Source organism: Podarcis liolepis (assembly GCF_965112155.1).
Source record: "Podarcis liolepis genome assembly, chromosome: 16".
Classification (NCBI taxonomy): domain Eukaryota; kingdom Metazoa; phylum Chordata; class Lepidosauria; order Squamata; family Lacertidae; genus Podarcis; species Podarcis liolepis.
The window spans coordinates 1,570,170-1,588,389 of record NC_139567.1 but is presented as its reverse complement, the minus strand read 5'-3'; the positions used below and the strand labels follow the sequence as shown (position 1 = coordinate 1,588,389).

General features: G+C 46.8%; 1 protein-coding gene and 1 long non-coding RNA gene across 3 annotated transcripts in view; both read left to right on the top strand.

Annotated features, from left to right (window-relative positions):
• The window catches only part of PHYHIP (phytanoyl-CoA 2-hydroxylase interacting protein), a 55,741-nt gene extending 42,231 nt beyond the window's left edge, over nt 1-13,510 (top strand). For both annotated transcript variants that reach the window (XM_083480722.1, XM_083480721.1), the window contains exons 3-5: nt 767-941; nt 3,982-4,099; nt 5,426-13,510. In XM_083480722.1, coding sequence (XP_083336848.1) covers nt 767-941; nt 3,982-4,099; nt 5,426-5,960 — 828 coding nt within the window. In that variant the 3' untranslated portion in view covers nt 5,961-13,510. The remainder of the gene's footprint in view (nt 1-766; nt 942-3,981; nt 4,100-5,425) is intronic.
• LOC310695834 overlaps nt 1-18,220 on the top strand; it is a 205,193-nt gene that overhangs the window by 169,827 nt on the left and 17,146 nt on the right. The window lies entirely within an intron of this gene.

Below are 18,220 nucleotides of genomic sequence, written 5' to 3'. Positions count from 1 at the left end.
CATCCTGAGATCTCAGAATAAAGGGCACTCTGTACGTATTTTAAATAAACAAAAAGTGGAGGAAAAGTTCTGCTGAAAGGCAGGTTGCCGCCACCATGACTTCACCTGCACAGCTTTGCGGGAATGCCAGCTGTGAGTTGCAGAGCACCCTCTCGGCTTGCATGAGATAATGGGGAGGCCCAACAGCGCTAGCCAGTGTCCTGCATGGACTGAGGTAGCACCCTAAAAACATGGTTGTCAAATCCTCTGCTTTGCCCAGGTGCTTTGCTGCAGCCACACAGAACTTTCATGGCAGACAAGCAGATACGGAAAGGTAGAAAATTTGGGAAGTAGACTATTTGGAGAGTGCACTAGTCTGTAAAGCCAGGAGTGGGTTGGTGCAGGATGCACAAGGGTTATCTTATTTTGTGGACCAGCCTTTGTCAACTTTTGGCCATCTAGATGCTTTGGTCTGCAACTCCCATCAGCCCCAGTCACTTCAGTTGGAGTTGGGATGACTGATGGGAGTTGTAGTCCAAGGCATCTGGAGGGCAAAGGTTGGCAAAGGCTGCCATAGATCAAAGGATGGAGCACAGCCTTTTATCAGGCCAGGAGAATGTAACTTCCCATCTATGGCCAATCCAGAATTAAAGCAAGAAACCTTGGCCTCTCCCTTCTCCTGATGGTGCCTAGGGTGGTGGCGCCTGGGCCCAGCCATTTCCTAGGAAACTCCAGGCCCTAAATCTAGTTTGATTCCTGACGCGGCTTGATTCTTTTCTTTGGGCAGGATGTCCCTACCAAGCTAGTGGCCAAGGCAGTTGCTCTGCCCATGACTGTGCGGGGTCATTGGTTTCTGAGTCCCAGGACGGAGTACAGCGTGGCTGTTCAGACGGCAGTGAAGCAGAGTGACGGAGAGTACCTTGTGTCTGGATGGAGCGAGACCATTGAATTCTGCACAGGAGGTGAGTGTTCAGCAGAAGCCTTGAGCCTTGGCAGTTCTACTCTTGAGAGGGCCACATACCCAGAGATGCACTTAGTATGTACTAGAACCATAATAGCCAACACGTCACACTCCAGATGTTTTAGAAGACAACTCCCATCAGCCCCAGCTAACATAAATAAATGGTCAGGGTTGGTGGAAATTGTGGTTGTAAACATCTGGAGCAGGGGTGGGTAACCTCTTCTGGCCAGAGGGCTAGATCTTTATCTCCTCCACCCCTGGGCAGAGCCACCCACCTGTCAATCGCCTGACAACATCATGACATCCGCTGATCCACCTTCCAATTGTTGGGACTTCAAAGTGAACCAACAGCCCTTAGTAAACATTTTTGTGTGTTTAAGAGACCCCCCTCCGCTATTTTTCCTTCAAACTACAAAGATTTGAAGGAGCACAGAGGTTGGGAGCATGCTTCCATTTGCCTTCCAGCTGATGAGCAGGTGGGAAGACACCTTCAAGTGCCCTCTCCACCTTCTCCTTCAAAGTTCCATGGAGCATGCTGCTCCTGCCATCACCTGGGGTGCGGGGTGGGGGGGCATGGTTTCCTGTAAATGGCCTTGCGGGCCAAACAGAGAGGCCTGGGGGCCAGGTTTGGTCTGCAGGCTGGAGGTTCCTCACCCCGATCTGGAGGTTATCATGTTGCTAGAAAGTGTGCTCTTTTTGTTGCAGCCCTCTGACTCAGTTACCAACTAGACAAGTGCCAGGTAGATTGATGTTTAGGTGACTATTGAAGGCCCCTTTGCTTTAAGAAGGCTTTTCCGGAAGTTTGAACCAGGAATGTTAAGGACTATTGATTGCAAAACCGCAGAAACACTGTCATTCATTTCAATGAAAATTAAATCATTGAATTTGTATTCTTCCGTATTTTATGTTATTTTGTCTTACTAAACACTACTTAAGTAGCTTGGGTTGCAAAGCAGCTTATAAATCAGCAGATAAATAAAATACATGCTAGTATCAGAGAATAATAGAACTGCAGAATCATAGAACTGCCTAAAGTTGGAAGGAACCGCCAGGCTCATCTAGTCCAGCCTCCTGCAAGGCAGGAATCACAGCTAAAGAGTCCCTAAGAGATGGCCATCCTGCCTCTGTTTAAAAGCCTCCAAGAAGGAGGCCTGGCAACGTGGCTGCCTTGTGCAGCGGATCTTTTGCGCTAGAGGTGCTAGGGCAGTGCAGGGGGACAGCAGCCCCCAGAGCTGCTCTCTTCTGGAAAACCTGCTGACCTCAATGGCAACGTCTTGGAGTCACGGCCACAGGGAGGCCTCTTTCATATACCCCAGACACCTTGAAATTTTTGTTCTTATTTTTAAAAGGGAAGCTTCTGACTTTTATGGGTGAAAAAGATGCAACAGGGATGCAGCCCTTGTGGATCTCCATATGCTGCCTGACCACCCTGGCTGGTGGGAGTTGGGGTCCCAGGGCGTCTGGAGGGCCACAGCTTCCCCACAACTAGACAGGAGGAAAAGCTGGCAAGCAGGATTTTACCCAACTGTTCACTAAGGGCTCATCCACACTTCCACTTTTCCCGTGCCTAGAAAGCAGAAGTCTGAATGAGCCCTAAGAGATAAATTTATTCCACTTCCCACTAAGTTCAAAGGAATTGAGATAGTTGACAAGGCCCTAGGCACTCATTTTTAAGGGAAGCCTTTTTTCCTTCAATGAAAGCTTTTGCCGCACAAAGCAAATTGCAGGTGTGGCGGCCCTGATCCATTTCAGGACTGCTGCAGTGAGAGCCCCCACCCCCACCCCTTGCCTTGCACCTGGGTCCCAATCCAAATCGCTCTCACCCACCAACCACCCCAATGTCTGCAATTTGCTTTTTAAAAGTGTAATGGTAAATTTTTGAAATGCAGAAGCTTACCATGACTGTCCCTGTAATTAGACTGGAGATAAAATAACACATCTCACTATTGTTTGCGGCTTGGCTTAAGTCCTGTGCATAGTTATCTGGGTGTAAATGCCATTGAACTCAGGGATGCTGGCTGCATAGGTTCAATTTGTAAATACATTGAGCTTTAAGGAAAGCTATTCAGCCAGCTGAAATGCAGGCTTTAGCTTTTAAATAGAAGGACAGACATTCGTGCCAAGAGGTAGGAACCCCGTCAAGGAAAAGGAAAGAAGTATCCAGCCTCTTGATTATTTTCCTTATTCTCTGACTTCTTTCTGCCAACTAACAATAGTAAAACTCAATATCACTTCTTCCCTATGGAGGGTTTGTTAATTACTGTAGTGCTCCAGAAGAGAATGTCATCACTCCTGTTCTGCACTCTTCCACATTTCTGCTCCACAACACTACGGCCTACAAGCTGGTGCCTTGTCTGAAAGCACTTAAGCAGTCTCAAAAGACCTACTTGCATGGATGGGAAAGGGAATGTGGGCCATTACAGTGGTACCTCTGGTTACGTACTTAATTCGTTCCGGAGTTCTGTTCTTAACCTGAAACTGTTCTTAACCTGAAGCACCACTTTAGCTAATGAGGCCTCTTGCTGCCGCCGCGCCATTGCTGCGCGATTTCTGTTCTTATCCTGAAGCAAAGTTCTTAACCCGAGGTAATATTTCTGGGTTAGTGGAGTCTGTGACCTGAAGCGTATGTAACCCGAGGTACCACTGTACTGTATGTTTTGAAGTTTAAGGAATAAGGGAGATTTTATAATAAACACACACACACTTGTTTGGGCTAGCTAAAAGGCGGGGCCTTGTTTGATGGGAGCTGGAACAGGCTGAGTGGTGCTGAAAGGTAGTAAATCCAGATTTCGTGATGAAGCAAGAGTCTCTGAGTGGGAGGCAAAAGGCATGCCATTGCAAGACGCCCAGAGCAGGTGAGGTGGGTGGGGGTGACGAGCAAAGAGAACTGGCTGGAGGCAAAAGATCCAGGTGTGGGGGGAAGAAGAAGAAGGAGGGGATAGGGATATATTGGGGCGGGGGGCTGAAGAGAGGTGGAGATTGGTCATGTGGCAATTGAGGGAGGATTTGATGAAACCCTGTCCCCTTGGTGTCCCCTGCAGACTATGCGAAGGAGCATTTGGCGCAGCTGCAGGAGAAAGCGGAGCTCATTGCCGGGAGGATGCTCAGGTTCTCCGTCTTCTATCGGAACCACACCAAGGAATACTTCCAGCATGTCAGGTAAGGGCCTTCAAGCCATGTGCGAATGGGGACCAGAGTGGCAGGAAATGGGTGCTGGTACCCCATCCCTTCCTCCACACCAAGTTGCCATATCCCGTTGTCATGGTTATCGTTTGCCCATATCCCTCTTCTCCCTCCGACAATTGCACTGGACAAAGGTGTGCTATGACATCCGATATGACGTCAGAGAGTTGGATTTGGACCTGGGGCCTCCAGTTGCTGACCCCAACGTCTATTCTAGAGTCTCCCTTCTAGTTAGGGATCATAGAAAGTGGGTGATGGTGGGGACCCTCACAAAGAACTGCCCAGTCATAAGCTGCAATTCTTCACCTTCCCAAGTTGTCTTGTCTTAAAGGTGAAATCCATTTCAGACTCTCCACCAGAGTTGAGAATACAGGCCAGGCCTCTGGATTCCTGCTACTCCCCCACTTTGATCAAGGTTTCCAGTCATTACATTACCGTTTTATCCCATCCTTCCTCCAAGGAACTCAAAGTCTCCCTAATTTTCTCTTCACAACAATCCTGTAAGGAAGGTTAGTCTATGTGAGCTTCAAGGCTGCATAGGAAACTGAACCCTGACCTCCCTGGATCTAGGCCAACACGGTGACCATTATATAACACACTTAAAAAAATGAAAAGAAATACATTTTCTTTCTTCCCTTCCTCCAGAGAGCTCAGAGCACGATGCATAAATCTCCCTTCCTCACCCACTTTTAACCTCCCTGCAGCCCAGTGAGGTGGGTCAGGCTGAGAGATCACAAAGGATCCAGGGTCCCCCAGCGAGCTTCATGACTGAGTAGGCGTTTGAATCCAGGACTCCCAAGGCCCAGTCTAAAACTCTTGAACCACTGCTTCACACTGCTTCTCACTCCTGCTCCCTAAGGGTGGGGGTCAGAGGTTGCTTCACCTGCTCCAGAGTGTGGTACAGTGGTTAGAGAGCTAGGCTAGGACCTGGGAGAGCAGGGTTCGAATTCCCACTCAGCCATGAGGCTCACTGGGTGACCGTGGGCCAGTCACCAACCCTTAGCCACACCTGCCCCACAGAGTTGTTGTAGGGATGAAATGGGGGGGGGGAGAACAACGTCCACCACCATGAGCTCCTTGGAAGATACATGTTGCATATAAATGAAATAAATAAATAACTATTCATGTAACAATAAAATAAGAAAGCCCTGATGATCCCTTCCCACCTTCCTGAGGTCACTTCCTGTAATTCAGGGTGGGGGCATAGTCAGAAGGGCTCTTTACATTTAAGGCCCGTCCTGACCGCAGCTGCTGCTTCTTCCCCCCCTTGTGGCTGACTGTCTGCCTCTCCCTCCCGGCCAGAATTCACAGTGGGAATGTCATGAAGCCCTACCTGAAGGACAACAGTGGCAGCCACGGCTCTCCCACCAGCGGGATGTTGCATGGCATCTTCTTCAGCTGCAACACCGAGTTCAACACAGGGCAGCCCCCGCAGGACTCCCCCTATGGCCGCTACCGCCTCCAGATCCCTGCCCAGCGCCTCTTTGGCCCCAACACCAACCTCTACTTTGCGGACTTCTACTGCATGTACACCGCCTACCACTATGTCATCCTGGTGCTGGCGCCCAAGGGGTCCCCCGGAGACAACTTCTGCCAGGAGCGCTTGCCCCAGCTGGACATTACGGGCAACAAGTTCCTGACCTGCTGTGTGGAGGAGGGCGAGCTGGTCTACCGCCATGCCCAGGACATCATCCTGGAGATCATCTACACCGAGCCGGTTGACCTCAGCCTAGGGGTGCTGGGGGAGATCAGCGGCCATCAGCTCATGAGCCTTTCGACGGCCGACGCCAAGAAGGATCCCAGCTGCAAGACGTGCAACATCAGTGTGGGGCGCTAGAGACCGGAGGGGGTGGGGTGGATTAGGGAGGGGAAGGGAGGGGATACGAGAGATCTCTGTGGAGCAAAGGCCCCTGGCAGTGACGTGGCCGGCTGTGAGCTACCGCCTCCCCATTGCTAGAGAAGTGGGCCCCTCACTGCATCCATCTCTCTAGCCCTTGCATGCTTCCATAGAGCCACTGTAAATAAGATCCTGAGCTAGAGAGAGGTGAGTGGAGTCAGCTCTGCAGGGCCCTACTCTTCCAGCAAGATAACTAGTGGGTCCACTTGTGAAAGGTCAGCCTAGATTTCTTGGGTTCTCTCTGTAGGGAGAAAGACCGCTTGCCTTCTGTGCCCCTCACCCTGTTCAAACTCAGTGTGGGCATTTCACTGCACATGCAGCAAACACTCTGGCCAGTGTGATAAAGGATCTGCCTTCTGAAACAGGTCCCAAGTGGGAGCCGTCTCGACTTCTTTACCACCCTATTTCCGCTGGCTGTTCCGCTCCTGAAGGCTCACTGTACCACCCAAGAGGCCTTTCCTGCCGCGTCTCCCTCCCTCGTCTACAGCAGAGCCTGGGAGCCTGTGGCCCTCCAGCCGTTGCTGTCCTGCGTCTCCCATTCTCCCTGCCCTTGGTCATGCTGGCAGGGAGTGGGGAGAGCTGCAGTCCAGCAGCGGCAGGAGGCTCACCCCTGATCTGCAGCCTTCTGTGTGTACGGAAGACTGGAGGGGGAGAACCCCCCTCCTTCTGGGGGGAAGCTCACATATTCAGCTGGCACCCCCCCCCAAAAAAATCAGGTTTTGTGATGTGCAGAACTAGTCTGTGGTTTGCACAGACACAAAGGGATGCAGGAGGGAAGCCTTGGATGATGCGTCATATTTCTGGGGCTCCCAGCAGGGAAAAGAGAATCACAGGTAGATTCCTTCACTTCCTCTGGGTGCGACATCTTATTGCTTCACATCATTTATGTGTTTTGATGAAATAAAAGAAGCAGTTGGAGGAGGGGAAAGAGGGCAGAGAGAGAGAAGAGACAGGCTCCAGCAGGCCTGTTGGCACAGCCTCAAAGAGGACTGGAATGCTGGTGGCTGGTAGCGGCACAGAGGCTCCCAGCCTGTCTCCCTTGTCTGTCACACAGCCCAGCCTTGCCTGGTCTCCCTGCTTATCTGGGCTGGCAGAGGAATCCAGTTTGCCCACGTTGGGCCAGGCTGTGTGTCCTCACGTGACTGTCTTTTGAGACTATGGCAGCACGGAGAGCGGGAGAGCGGCTCCTCGCCATGGGGCCAAATGACATGCAGCCCCCCCAAAGTATGATTTAAGCCAAAAGCAGCCTGGTGGCCATGGCATAATAGGGGGACAGGGCTGCTCCACCCTTTCCCTTCCATCTGACTCTCTTCTTTTCTCCCCCAGGCGGGAGTGGGGAGGGATATGCAAGGGCCACCCCACCCCGTTCCTTTGCTTCCAGGTGCAGCTCTCTTGAGGCTGCTTTTGGCAGCTGACAGTCATGCAGCAGGTAATTGGCCACGTCTGAAGCTGCTAAGCGCTGGACCGCGCTCTCTGCCTACAGCCAATCTGGGGAGCAACTGCTCTACTTGCAGCAGGAAAGAAGAGTCAGAGGAATGTGGGGGTAAAAGCAAAAATCTCAGGCTTGGCCTGACAGGTGTTAGCACTTCCTTGGCAGCCACTCCCCAGCTCTGTCTCAACCTGCCCCTGACTTCACTCAGCCACCAAGAACCTGCTCTGCTGAGACAGGCTAGACCTGCTCAACCCCCCCCCCAGCTCAGGTCTGCGCTTCAGGCTCCGGCCACCTCCGTTGGTTTGTTTGGGTTTTCTTGTGCTGTGTGTGCGCGTGCGAATATTTTGCCTTCCAGGAGAGCTCCTTGCACACTGCTCCTTTTGATGCAGGGCAACCTGAGAGGGCATTGGCACAAAGACAGGCCAGCACAGCCATTAAGAACATGAGAGGAGTCCTGCTGGATCAGGCGAAAGGCGACTCTCATGCAGCTTCTGGTCCTCACAGTGAGAAACCCGTGAGCAGGACCTGGGTGCCCAAATGCCCTCCTGCTGATGATTCCCAGTAGCGTAGATTCAGGGACATCCTGCCCCCAAAGCCAAAGGAGAACGCAGCCATCACGGCTAGGAGCCGCAGAGAGCCTGGCCCTCCATGAATTAGTCTGGTCCTCCTTTCAAACCATCCAAGTTGGTGTCGTCACAACATCTTGTGGGAGCAGATGCCATATTTGAACTACGTGCATTCTTTTCATTGTCCTGAATCTTCAGTCATTCAGCTCCTTTGAATAGTCCCAGATTCTAGTATTGTGTGAGGAGGAAGAGGACTTCTCTATCCACTTGTCTCCCCACAGCCAGGAGGAAAGAGGGTTTCCATTCGGTCAGTGTCTCTATTTTTGCTGAGTTGGCATGTAAGATATGGCTGGTGATGAGCAGAGATTCCATTTTGCATTGGGGTAAAAGTCTACGACTGTTGAATAAATAGGAGTGCTGTGCCAGAGAACTCCCCACCCCAACCCCACAGGCAGATTTAAAGGGAATACTCCAAAGGAGCACTCACACCTTGAGAAAAACAACTTGTGAGCACACAGAGAGAAATGGAAGGACACTGGGTGGCAACTTTTCTGTGGTTCTTCTGAACCTATAAACAGCCTTTGCCCAACTGGGGCTGAGAGGAGTCAGCTGGTCTATAAGAACCCTGGAGTGTCTGTCTACCATGAAGATCATAGCCCACCCCCTACATGTGACCTGGCAGGTCTCTCTCTCTCTCTCTCTCTCTCTCACACACACACACGCCTCCGATCCCCCCTCCCAGGAAGCAGCAAAGCCAGAGAGTTCATCAGGCCTCTATTGAGCCTCCATGTATGGCTAAGGGCTCAGTGGGCTGCAGATTTCTGCAGATCTGCAATGCATTTTGCCATTCTTGTGGGTTTTCAGCATGTGTAGCTGCTAGGAAGCCTTGGACAAAAAGATCTGTCATGGCTGCCAGGTGTCTCTAAAAGGCAGCCTGTCTGTGACCTGGAACCATAGCAAGGCCAAACAGATATGGGCAGGCTAGCCCATAAACTCACACTGGGTAGAGTCGACTAGCCTGGAATGCTGGCAGAAGCGATCACAAGGACTCCTGCTAGAGCAAAGGGCCTTTCACCCCATTGCCTCCCCCAAATCCTCTCTGGATAGTCGAGGGAACCCACAGATGGGTGGAGAAGAAAGGAGATAATTCGTATTCCTAATACTAATATTCGTATTAGTGTGGAATCCCACCCAGTGTGCTTTAGACTGCAGCCCCCAAAATCCTCCACTGTGTGTGGAGATTCTGCAGGAATAATTCTGATGAATATAACAGCAGATGAATCTACAGTGGTACCTCGAGTTACATGCGCTTCAGGTTACAGACTCTGCTAACCCAGAAATAGTGCTTCAGGATGAGAACACAAATCGTGGTTCAGCGGCATGGCAGCAGCAGGAGGCCCCATTAGCTAAAGTGGCGCTTCAGGTTAAGAACAGTTTCAGGTTAAGTACAGACCTACGGTACAAATTAAGTACTTAACCCGAGGTACCACTGTACATGGAAAGGTGAGCCTCATAGAAATCTTGAGGAGAAAGGACCATAAGAGCCCATCTAGATCACCAGCCTATTCTTCCAGTGGCCAAGGAGTTGCCCATGGGAAGTCAACAGGCAAGACGTGAGTGCGACAGAACTCTCCTTACTTTTCATTCCATGCAACTGGTGTGCAGAGGCCAACTGTCTCCAACCACAGTGGCAGAACATGGCAGCCACTGATAGCCTCACGCTCAGTGAATATAGATTGGGAGAGGCAGTGACTTACCCATGGAGGAACAAGAATTTGAAACCAGATGCCAACCACTTTCCCCACTATCTGCCAATGGTGGTCTTGAAAGCCACCTTTTAGATGACAGCAATTCCTCAGTCGCCAAATCCAAGTAATTTCAAAAACAGGAGATGATTCTGGAGTTGGGCCAAGACACTGTAGAATATAAGGCACCTTCATGGTGTTCAGCTTCTCAATCTGATGCCCTCCGGTCCCATATGAGAAACAGTCCTGAAAATAAGACATTTGGGGCCATCTCAGATGGGCTTGTCTTGTTGGTTGCTGAATGACAAGGCAAACTGAAGTCTCTTTTGCAGACAGTGAAAGCAAATTCTAATCCTCTTGGATGGATGATGTGCAGAAGGATCAACAGTTCCCCCTGTAGCCAGTGTGTAGTATTGAGTGTATTCCTGCAAAATATCTCATTGGCTGAAAAATACATGAGGGTACATCAGCAATCAATCACAAGCACTGTCAGCTGGATCTGTGCCCAGCTGGGGCTGATGGGAGATGTACTCCCCAAACACCTGGAGGTTGGGGAAAGCGTTGTTGTTGTTGATTACCTGCCCTTCACCCAAAGGTCCCAAGGTGGGTTACAACATTCACACACAATATTAAAAACAGTTTAAAACAATTTGCAATCACAAAAGTAAGGTGGGTCCTAAAAATATACACTTCAAGTGTAAAAAGCCACAGGAAAGAGGTATGTCTTCAGCATTTTCCAGAAGCTGCATAATGAAGGTGCCAGGTGGACCACTGCAGGGGGCCACCACAGAGAAGGCCTTCTCCTGGTCCACCAGCCCCTGAGCCTATGAGGGCAGAGAAACTACCAAGAGGGCCCCCTCTGCTGATCTCAGCACCCGAGAGGGTCTGCAGGGAATCCCACAGCTAGACCAAGGATGTCTGGTATATATTGCACTTCCATGTTACATTCCCCACTCACAACAAACCTATCAGCAAAGCTGTGTAGATTGTACTTCAAGCCTGGATTCAAGCCTTTTGCAAAATGACTGGTGTGCTCAAAGAAGTCCTAACAGAGAATGTTTTTTCGTTAAAATAAATATTATTACGTGGCAGTCAGTAAATCAGGTTTTAAAGCAAAGAGGTTTTGGCAGGGGAAGCTTGGCTTTCAGGGCTGCAGATAAGTTTTTATTCTTGGCAGCATTTCAAAATGAACAAGTGAGTGTCCAGATGTTCAGTGCAGCCAGCTGTGTGGTGATTGCTGTGTGCTGTCGCAGGTATCGTGCCGTGAATGCTGCTAGCATGGAGTAATACGAACCCTGGCTTTTTCTATACTAGCTTTCAATTTCCTCTCCTCCCCCTTCCCCCTTCCTGTTGCACTGCAAATTTCAACCTTGCTGATGGAAAGCGTGACACCTGCCCCTGGGAATGCTGTATTTACTTAGAGGCTGTTGGGAGGCAAATTCAGCTGTCCTTGACTCTTTCCAGCTTTGTGTTATGCTAAGAAATCCGACGGCAGTATGTGTTGAATTTGTTAGATGCTTCCCCCCTCCAGCAGGTGTATCTGAAAATTGTATTGGGAAGAACTGTGGGATATGCCTTCCTGTCTCAGTGAGACAAGAGCCTTTTCCCATTTCATTTCCAGTGCAAAAAAGAGAGCATTTGGCTGGTGAACCAGGCATAGAAGGGGAACAGAACAAGCGTAAGGCAGCTTTCCTGTATTGCATATCTTCACACAGAATCTGTTTGCCAAACACCAAGGGTGCATAACACCGATTGCTTCCCCTGTGCAGAGGAGGTGAGGAGTACTATAGCACCCTTGGCCAACCTGGCGCCACCCAGAGGTTTTGGACTACAGCTCCCATCAGCCGCAGCCCAGACTGACAAGGCTCAGTCTGCTGAGTTCATCCTGGGCAAAAATGGTTTCTGGACTGCACCATTGGTGGGGGAATTGGGTGATGGAAGGCTCCCTCCATATAAAATCTCTTCACTGAACCAACCAATTAAATGATGAGAAAATAAATGTCAAACCTCAGTTAGCTGTCTTAAATTAATGTGCTTGATCTTAAAGAGGGGAATGCTGGTTGGGAGAATTAGGAGGAGGATATTTTATTTATTTTTCTTCCCAATATCAGAATTGTAACATTGCATAATTGGATTGAGATTAGGCTAACTAGTTGATGGATGATAAAAGATTGAATAATTTTAATATCCTCATAAGAAAGCATGGGAGAGGAACTTTAAGTCTACCAGATCAAATGCCATCTATGCCCTCTAGGATTCTCTGATCCTTTGACTGGCAGCAGGGGTTTTTCCCATCACCTGCCACTTGGGTCACATCCACACCATCCATTTAAAGCACTATTATACCATGGGAAGGGTAGCTCTGTGAGGTCAGTAACCTCAACAAATCTACACTTTGCAGGATTCTATTAAAATGAGAGTGAGCAAGAGAGAGCTTTTTCAAGTGGACAAAAGAGAGCAGGTCGCAGCAAAAGATCCACTTCAAAAGTGCAGACCATCAGCCTCTGATGAGATACACAAGCTGGGTGAGAAACCCAGGTGGGTGTGTTCTAGAGACCAGGTAAAGCACAGATCCACACTACATTTAAAGGGCATCTAACAGACATTTAAAGCACTTGAGCGCCTCCAAATAATTCTGAGAACGTTAGCTTCCCTCTCACAAAGCCACAATTCCTGGCATCCTTTCCTAACTTCACTTCCCCAGGAATATGTGGGAAAAGTCATGTGTTTTAAATGTTGGCTGGATATGCTTTAAATGGATGTGGTGGGTCTGCCCCTAGTCAGCCATTAGCCTGTGTAGGCAAACATGGAGTAAGTAAAAACACACATCTCTCTGAAAAAACACATGCCAAGTATGAAGTATGTCAGTTACATTCATGAACACATCCCATATTTAAAAATTCATAAAATGCAGGATTGGGAAGAGGCTTAGCCTGTCAATCTACTCCCTGTTCTTTTCCTGTCATGTGGAGCTAAGACATGCTGAGGATCCCGTTCGCATCCAGAGGTACCACTGTGTATGCATTGTATATGCGATATAACATTGTGCCACTAGATGGTGATGTGGAGTCCCATTTTTCTCTACCTGTTTCCCGTTTAAATTTACAACGCTTTAAATTGAAACGCTTCTTTAATGTGTCTAGATCTAGCCCAAGAGCATAATGCAGGAGAAGAAAAGGTTAAATGCCCCCTCCCTACCCCCGCCCCCGTGGCCTCAGTCCTTATCAGATTCCTCTGCACCTGCCATTTAAGTTGGGGGGAGAGTGGATAACAAATAACAAAGAATGCATGAATGCATTTTATGTCTCATTTGGTCAGTAGACACTGGTTTTCCTGGAGAGCATTCTGAAATTGAATCAGGATAACCTTCAGGCTGTGACCGGGAATATGCCCGTTAGAGCAACTTTTGCTGGCTGGGGGTGACAAGAGCTGTAGTCCAAAACATCCACCGCGTACCATATTGGGGAAGGCTGATTTAGAAAGTGGTGGGTCTTATGGCAAGGGTACCTCTGTCTTTCTGATTGCAGCCTAAGAAGTTGGCTCCCTAGTCTCACTCCACAGCCCTCCCAACGCTTGCATGCGGCTGAGAATTTCAGCATGGCTCTCACGCCACAGCCTAAGCTGCATCCCTAGTTCCAAGTGGTGCTTTTCCAGACTCTGTGTATGATGCACTCTGTGAAACGATATCTTGAGCAAGACTGTGCTGTGCTTACAGTGTGTATCAATAAACTACGAACCTGTGTTCAACTGCCTCTGCTATTTTGACTGTCTACACTGCCACCAGAGAGCCCACAACAAGAGTGCATTGACATCTGAATAAATTGTGCATGTGTGGGGGTGCAGTAGAGCTATCCTTGCATTGTGGGCATTTTTGTTTCTTGACATGCACAAATGCCATAATTGAGAAAGTTTTTTTCTTGGTCCTTAAAGACTCCAGTGCAGACTGAGCAATGATTTCTCTTGTTTCATCATTTTCCATGAATCCATATTCATAAATGTAGACTTTGTTGACCACAGGCAAAGGTCCTCACACAAAGTTCTCACGTCCCATCTAACCATTTACACAATCCATACCTAAGGATAATTCAGCATCATTCAGAGCAGGAAAACCATTACAATCTCAGGTTTCATTCAGAATTCAGATGACCTTATTGAGTATTCATCCACATTTTGCCCAAAATTAGCAAGAGGTTATACCACATCAGTATACTGAGCCTTCGTTCTGATTTGTTTGCAGGGTGTTTGCTTGATGTTGCATCAAGCAATTGCAACCCCCCACTTTCTGCTACATTTTCCTGTTACTTTCCTAATTGCAAAAAGTATGTTGAAAAAAGCAGGTTTGTAGCTCAAGGATGCCAAATCCAGTTAAATTACACAACCTGAATTTGCCGATATGTCACTGAATCTCAAGAATACTAAGCATGAAAGTGCCCTCTGTGCTCAGGTGAAATGGTATCCTTGCGATTTGCAGAAGTCTCCAGAGATAATGATTGCTGTTGCCACATGAGGGTTTATTTAGAGATGATGATAGAGAGGCATTTAAGCCGAATCCTCCATACATATACAGTGCTAACTTCTACTCCCTTAAACCTTACAGTAACTAGTAATATTAGGAACCTTAATAATAATGTAACAGGAAGTTTTTAATGTTTAATGTTTGCTTTTTATATGTGTTGGAAGCTGCCCAGATGGGTGAGGTATAAATAGTAAAATTATTATTATTAATGATACTAATAAGCTCCAAAGCTGTTGCTGGAGCTCCAGCTATTTTGCAACTACAATTCCCATCATCCCTGACCACCGGTCCTGTTAGCTAGGGATGATGGGATTTGTAGTCCCAAAACATCTGGAGGGCCAAGTTTGGCCATGCCTGGAACAAAGTGGTCCTTCTGTCCATCTCTTTTGCCCAACTACCAAAAGCAGACATGCTTTGGGTATGTCTGCTCCTTAGCAAGTTGTGTGCCGTGAGCGGTGAATATCCAGTGAATGGTGCGAAAATATTTGCTCTACCTGTCTATCATGGATTTCTATATATTGCCCTTCAATCAAATGACCAGAGTGGCTTACATGCAGAAAAAAATTACTGCAAACCAGTAAAATGACAACAAAACAGCAAAATTTACAAATGCCAATAAAATTAAAAGGTAGCAAGACTGTGAATGTCAAAGCCACATAAAAGAGTCAACAAAATAAAACCTGAAAGGCCTGTGAAAGTAAACAAGATCTTTGTTGTCCTCCGAAAAGGAAACAATGCGGATGCGAGGCCAGGTTCTCTGGGGAGAGAAATCCATCACTAGAATGGTATGCCACAATCAGGGCTGGCGCACCCAGGAAGAAGGGTGAAGCAGCTCCTCAGTTAGCAGAAGCCCCCCCCCGGCCCCCACTTGCTCTGCCGCTGCCACTTCATGCTGCTGCTGCACAACCTGGGAAAGGAGGCTTTGGTGGGGGAAGGACGGAAGGGGATGCGCCCCTCCTGGGCAGAGCCAACTCCTTCCAGACTGAGCACCGTCCTCCTCCCTGGTGAGTTTCACAAGGGCAACCCTGAGAAGGAGGAGGAGGAAGCTGACAGCCAGCCGCCCCCCCCGCCCCCGGCAGGCAGATGGGGCTGCCTAAGGGCAGACCAGCCTCCCCTGCCATATCACTCAAGGAAGACCTACAGAGCCAATGAATAAATGTAGATTGGCTACTTGTCCATTGGGGGTCCACATCCAATATGCACAACTAAGGATGGCCAAACCTGTCAATTTTGGTATCTCTCACTTCCTCATTTTTTAAATCTTAAGTTCAGTTTTTTATATTTGCAGATCAGTTTGTGATTTTTTTAAATAAATATTTATTAAAGTTTTCACAATATTACATAATGAAAAAGAAAAAATACAAAATAAAAAATAAAAAACAGTTAAAAACAATTCCATCTTTTTTACCTGTTAAAAATCCAATTTTTTCATATTCTTTTATACCATTACAGCTAGAAACCACTTAACTTCAATCCAACATCATTCTAACATTCATTAATTTTGCAATATTTCTGTAAATAGTCTTTAAATTTCTTCCAATCTTCTTCACCGACTCTTCTCCCTGGTCTCGGATTCTGCCAGTCATTTCAGCCAATTCCATGTAGTCCATCACCTTCATCTGCCATTCTTCCAGGGTGGGTAGTTCTTGTGTCTTCCAATACTTTGCAATAAGTATTCTTGCTGCTGTTGTAGCATACATAAAGAAAGTTCTGTCCTTCTTTGGCACCAATTGGCCAACCATGCACAGGAGAAAGGCCTCTGGTTTCTTCAAGAACGTATATTTAAATACCTTTTTAAATTCATTATAAATCATCTCCCAGAAAGTCTTAATCTTTGGGCACGTCTACCATAGGTGAAAGAATGTACCTTCAGTTTCCTTACATTTCCAACATTTATTATCGGGCAAATGATAGATTTTTGCAAGTTTGACTGGGGTCATGTACCACCTGTATATCATTTTCATAATATTCTCTCTTAAGGCATTACATGCCGTAAACTTCATACCTGTGGTCCATAACTGTTCCCAGTCAGCCATCATTATGTTATATCCAACATCTTGTGCCCATTTAATCATAGCAGATTTCACCGTTTCATCCTGAGTATTCCATTTCAACAGCAAGTTATACATCTTTGACAAAATCTTAGTTTTGGGTTCTAACAATTCTGTTTCTAATTTTGATTTTTCCACATGGAAGCCGATTTTCTTATCCAAACTGTATGCCTCCATTATCTGATAATAATGAAGCCAGTCTCGCACTTTGTTTTTTAGTTTTTCAAAACTCTGCAATTTCAGTCTATCTCCATCCTGTTCCAAAATTTCCCAATATTTGGCCTCCATATTGAGCTTTTTCTGAGCTTTCGCTTCCATCGGTGACAGCCACCTTGGGGTTTTATTTTCCAATAAGTCCTTGTATCTTATCCAAACATTAAACAATGCTTTCCTGACAATATGGTTTTTAAATGCTTTATGTGCTTTGACCTTATCATACCACAGATATGCATGCCATCCAAATACATTGTTAAAACCTTCTAAATCCAAAATGTCTGTGTTTTCAAGAAGCAGCCATTCTTTCAACCAGCAAAAAGCTGCTGATTCATAGTAGAGTTTAAAGTCTGGCAGGGCAAATCCACCTCTTTCCTTTACATCTGTTAATATTTTAAATTTTATTCTAGGCTTCTTGCCCTGCCAGACAAATTTAGAAATATCTCTCTGCCACCTCTTGAAACAGTCCATTTTGTCCACAATTTGCAATGTTTGAAACAAAAACAACATTCTGGACAATACATTCATTTTTACTGCAGCAATACGACCCAGCAGTGAAAGCTTCAAATTTGACCAAATTTCTAAATCTTTTTTCACTTCAGCCTAGCATTTTTCATAGTTATCTTTAAATAAATTCCCATATTTTGCTATCATGTTAATCCCCAGGTATTTAACTTTCTTAACCACTGTTAAACCTGTCTCATTCTAAAACCTCTCTCTCTCCATTGGTGTTAATTTTTTCTCTAAAACCTTGGTCTTTAACTTATTCAATTTAAATCCTGCAACTTGACCAAATTCTTGAATCAATTCTAAAACCCTTTTGGTACTAGATTCTGGCTCCTGCAACGTCAATACTAAGTCATCTGCAAATGCTCTCAATTTGTACTGTTTGGCTCCGACCTGTATACCTTTAACCAACTGGTCCCTTCTTATCATATTCAGCAGAACCTCCAGGACCGATATAAAAAGCAACGGGGAGATTGGGCAACCTTGTCGTGTCCCTTTTTCTATCTTAAATTCTTCCGTCACCACATTATTTACAATTAATTTAGCCTTTTGTTCAGAATATATTGCACTTACACCATTTTCAAAATGTGAAAATTCACATTAGTGAAAATTTCTTCTAATATGCACATTTTGTGTGCAGTTTTGCCTAATATGTTCATTGTACATTATTTTCATCAATATATGCCTTTTTAAGCACACTTTACCCTAGTATATGCATTTTTGCACACATTACGTGGCAGGAGAATGGCAAATTCCGAAGGATGTCTGTGTTGCAGTTTGTGTGTCGTTTCAGAAGCGCAAATGAGGTAGATTTGCTGTTAAATGCAAACCGAATCAGATTTCTTCCCTATCCCTTGGCACAACCAGGTGGTGGAAAATAATGTTGTTTTAAAGGATCTTTGTAAGAACAGGTTTTTCAAGCTGCTACAATTAAAACAGCTACAATTTCAGCAACGTGATGAGAGAGACATTTTTGCATTAGTCATCTGAAGAGGGGCATCTGAAAGTTAGTCACAGCAAGAATTATGCCAGTTATCCCAGCAAGGCTTGGCACGTGTCTGTAAATGTACTTGGCAAAGCAAGTTAGGCACTGGGCAAGAATGGGGGAGGATTGTTCCAGAACCTTGGCAGGGTTGTAGCTTGAAATGTGGGAAGTTTCTATCTCAGGCC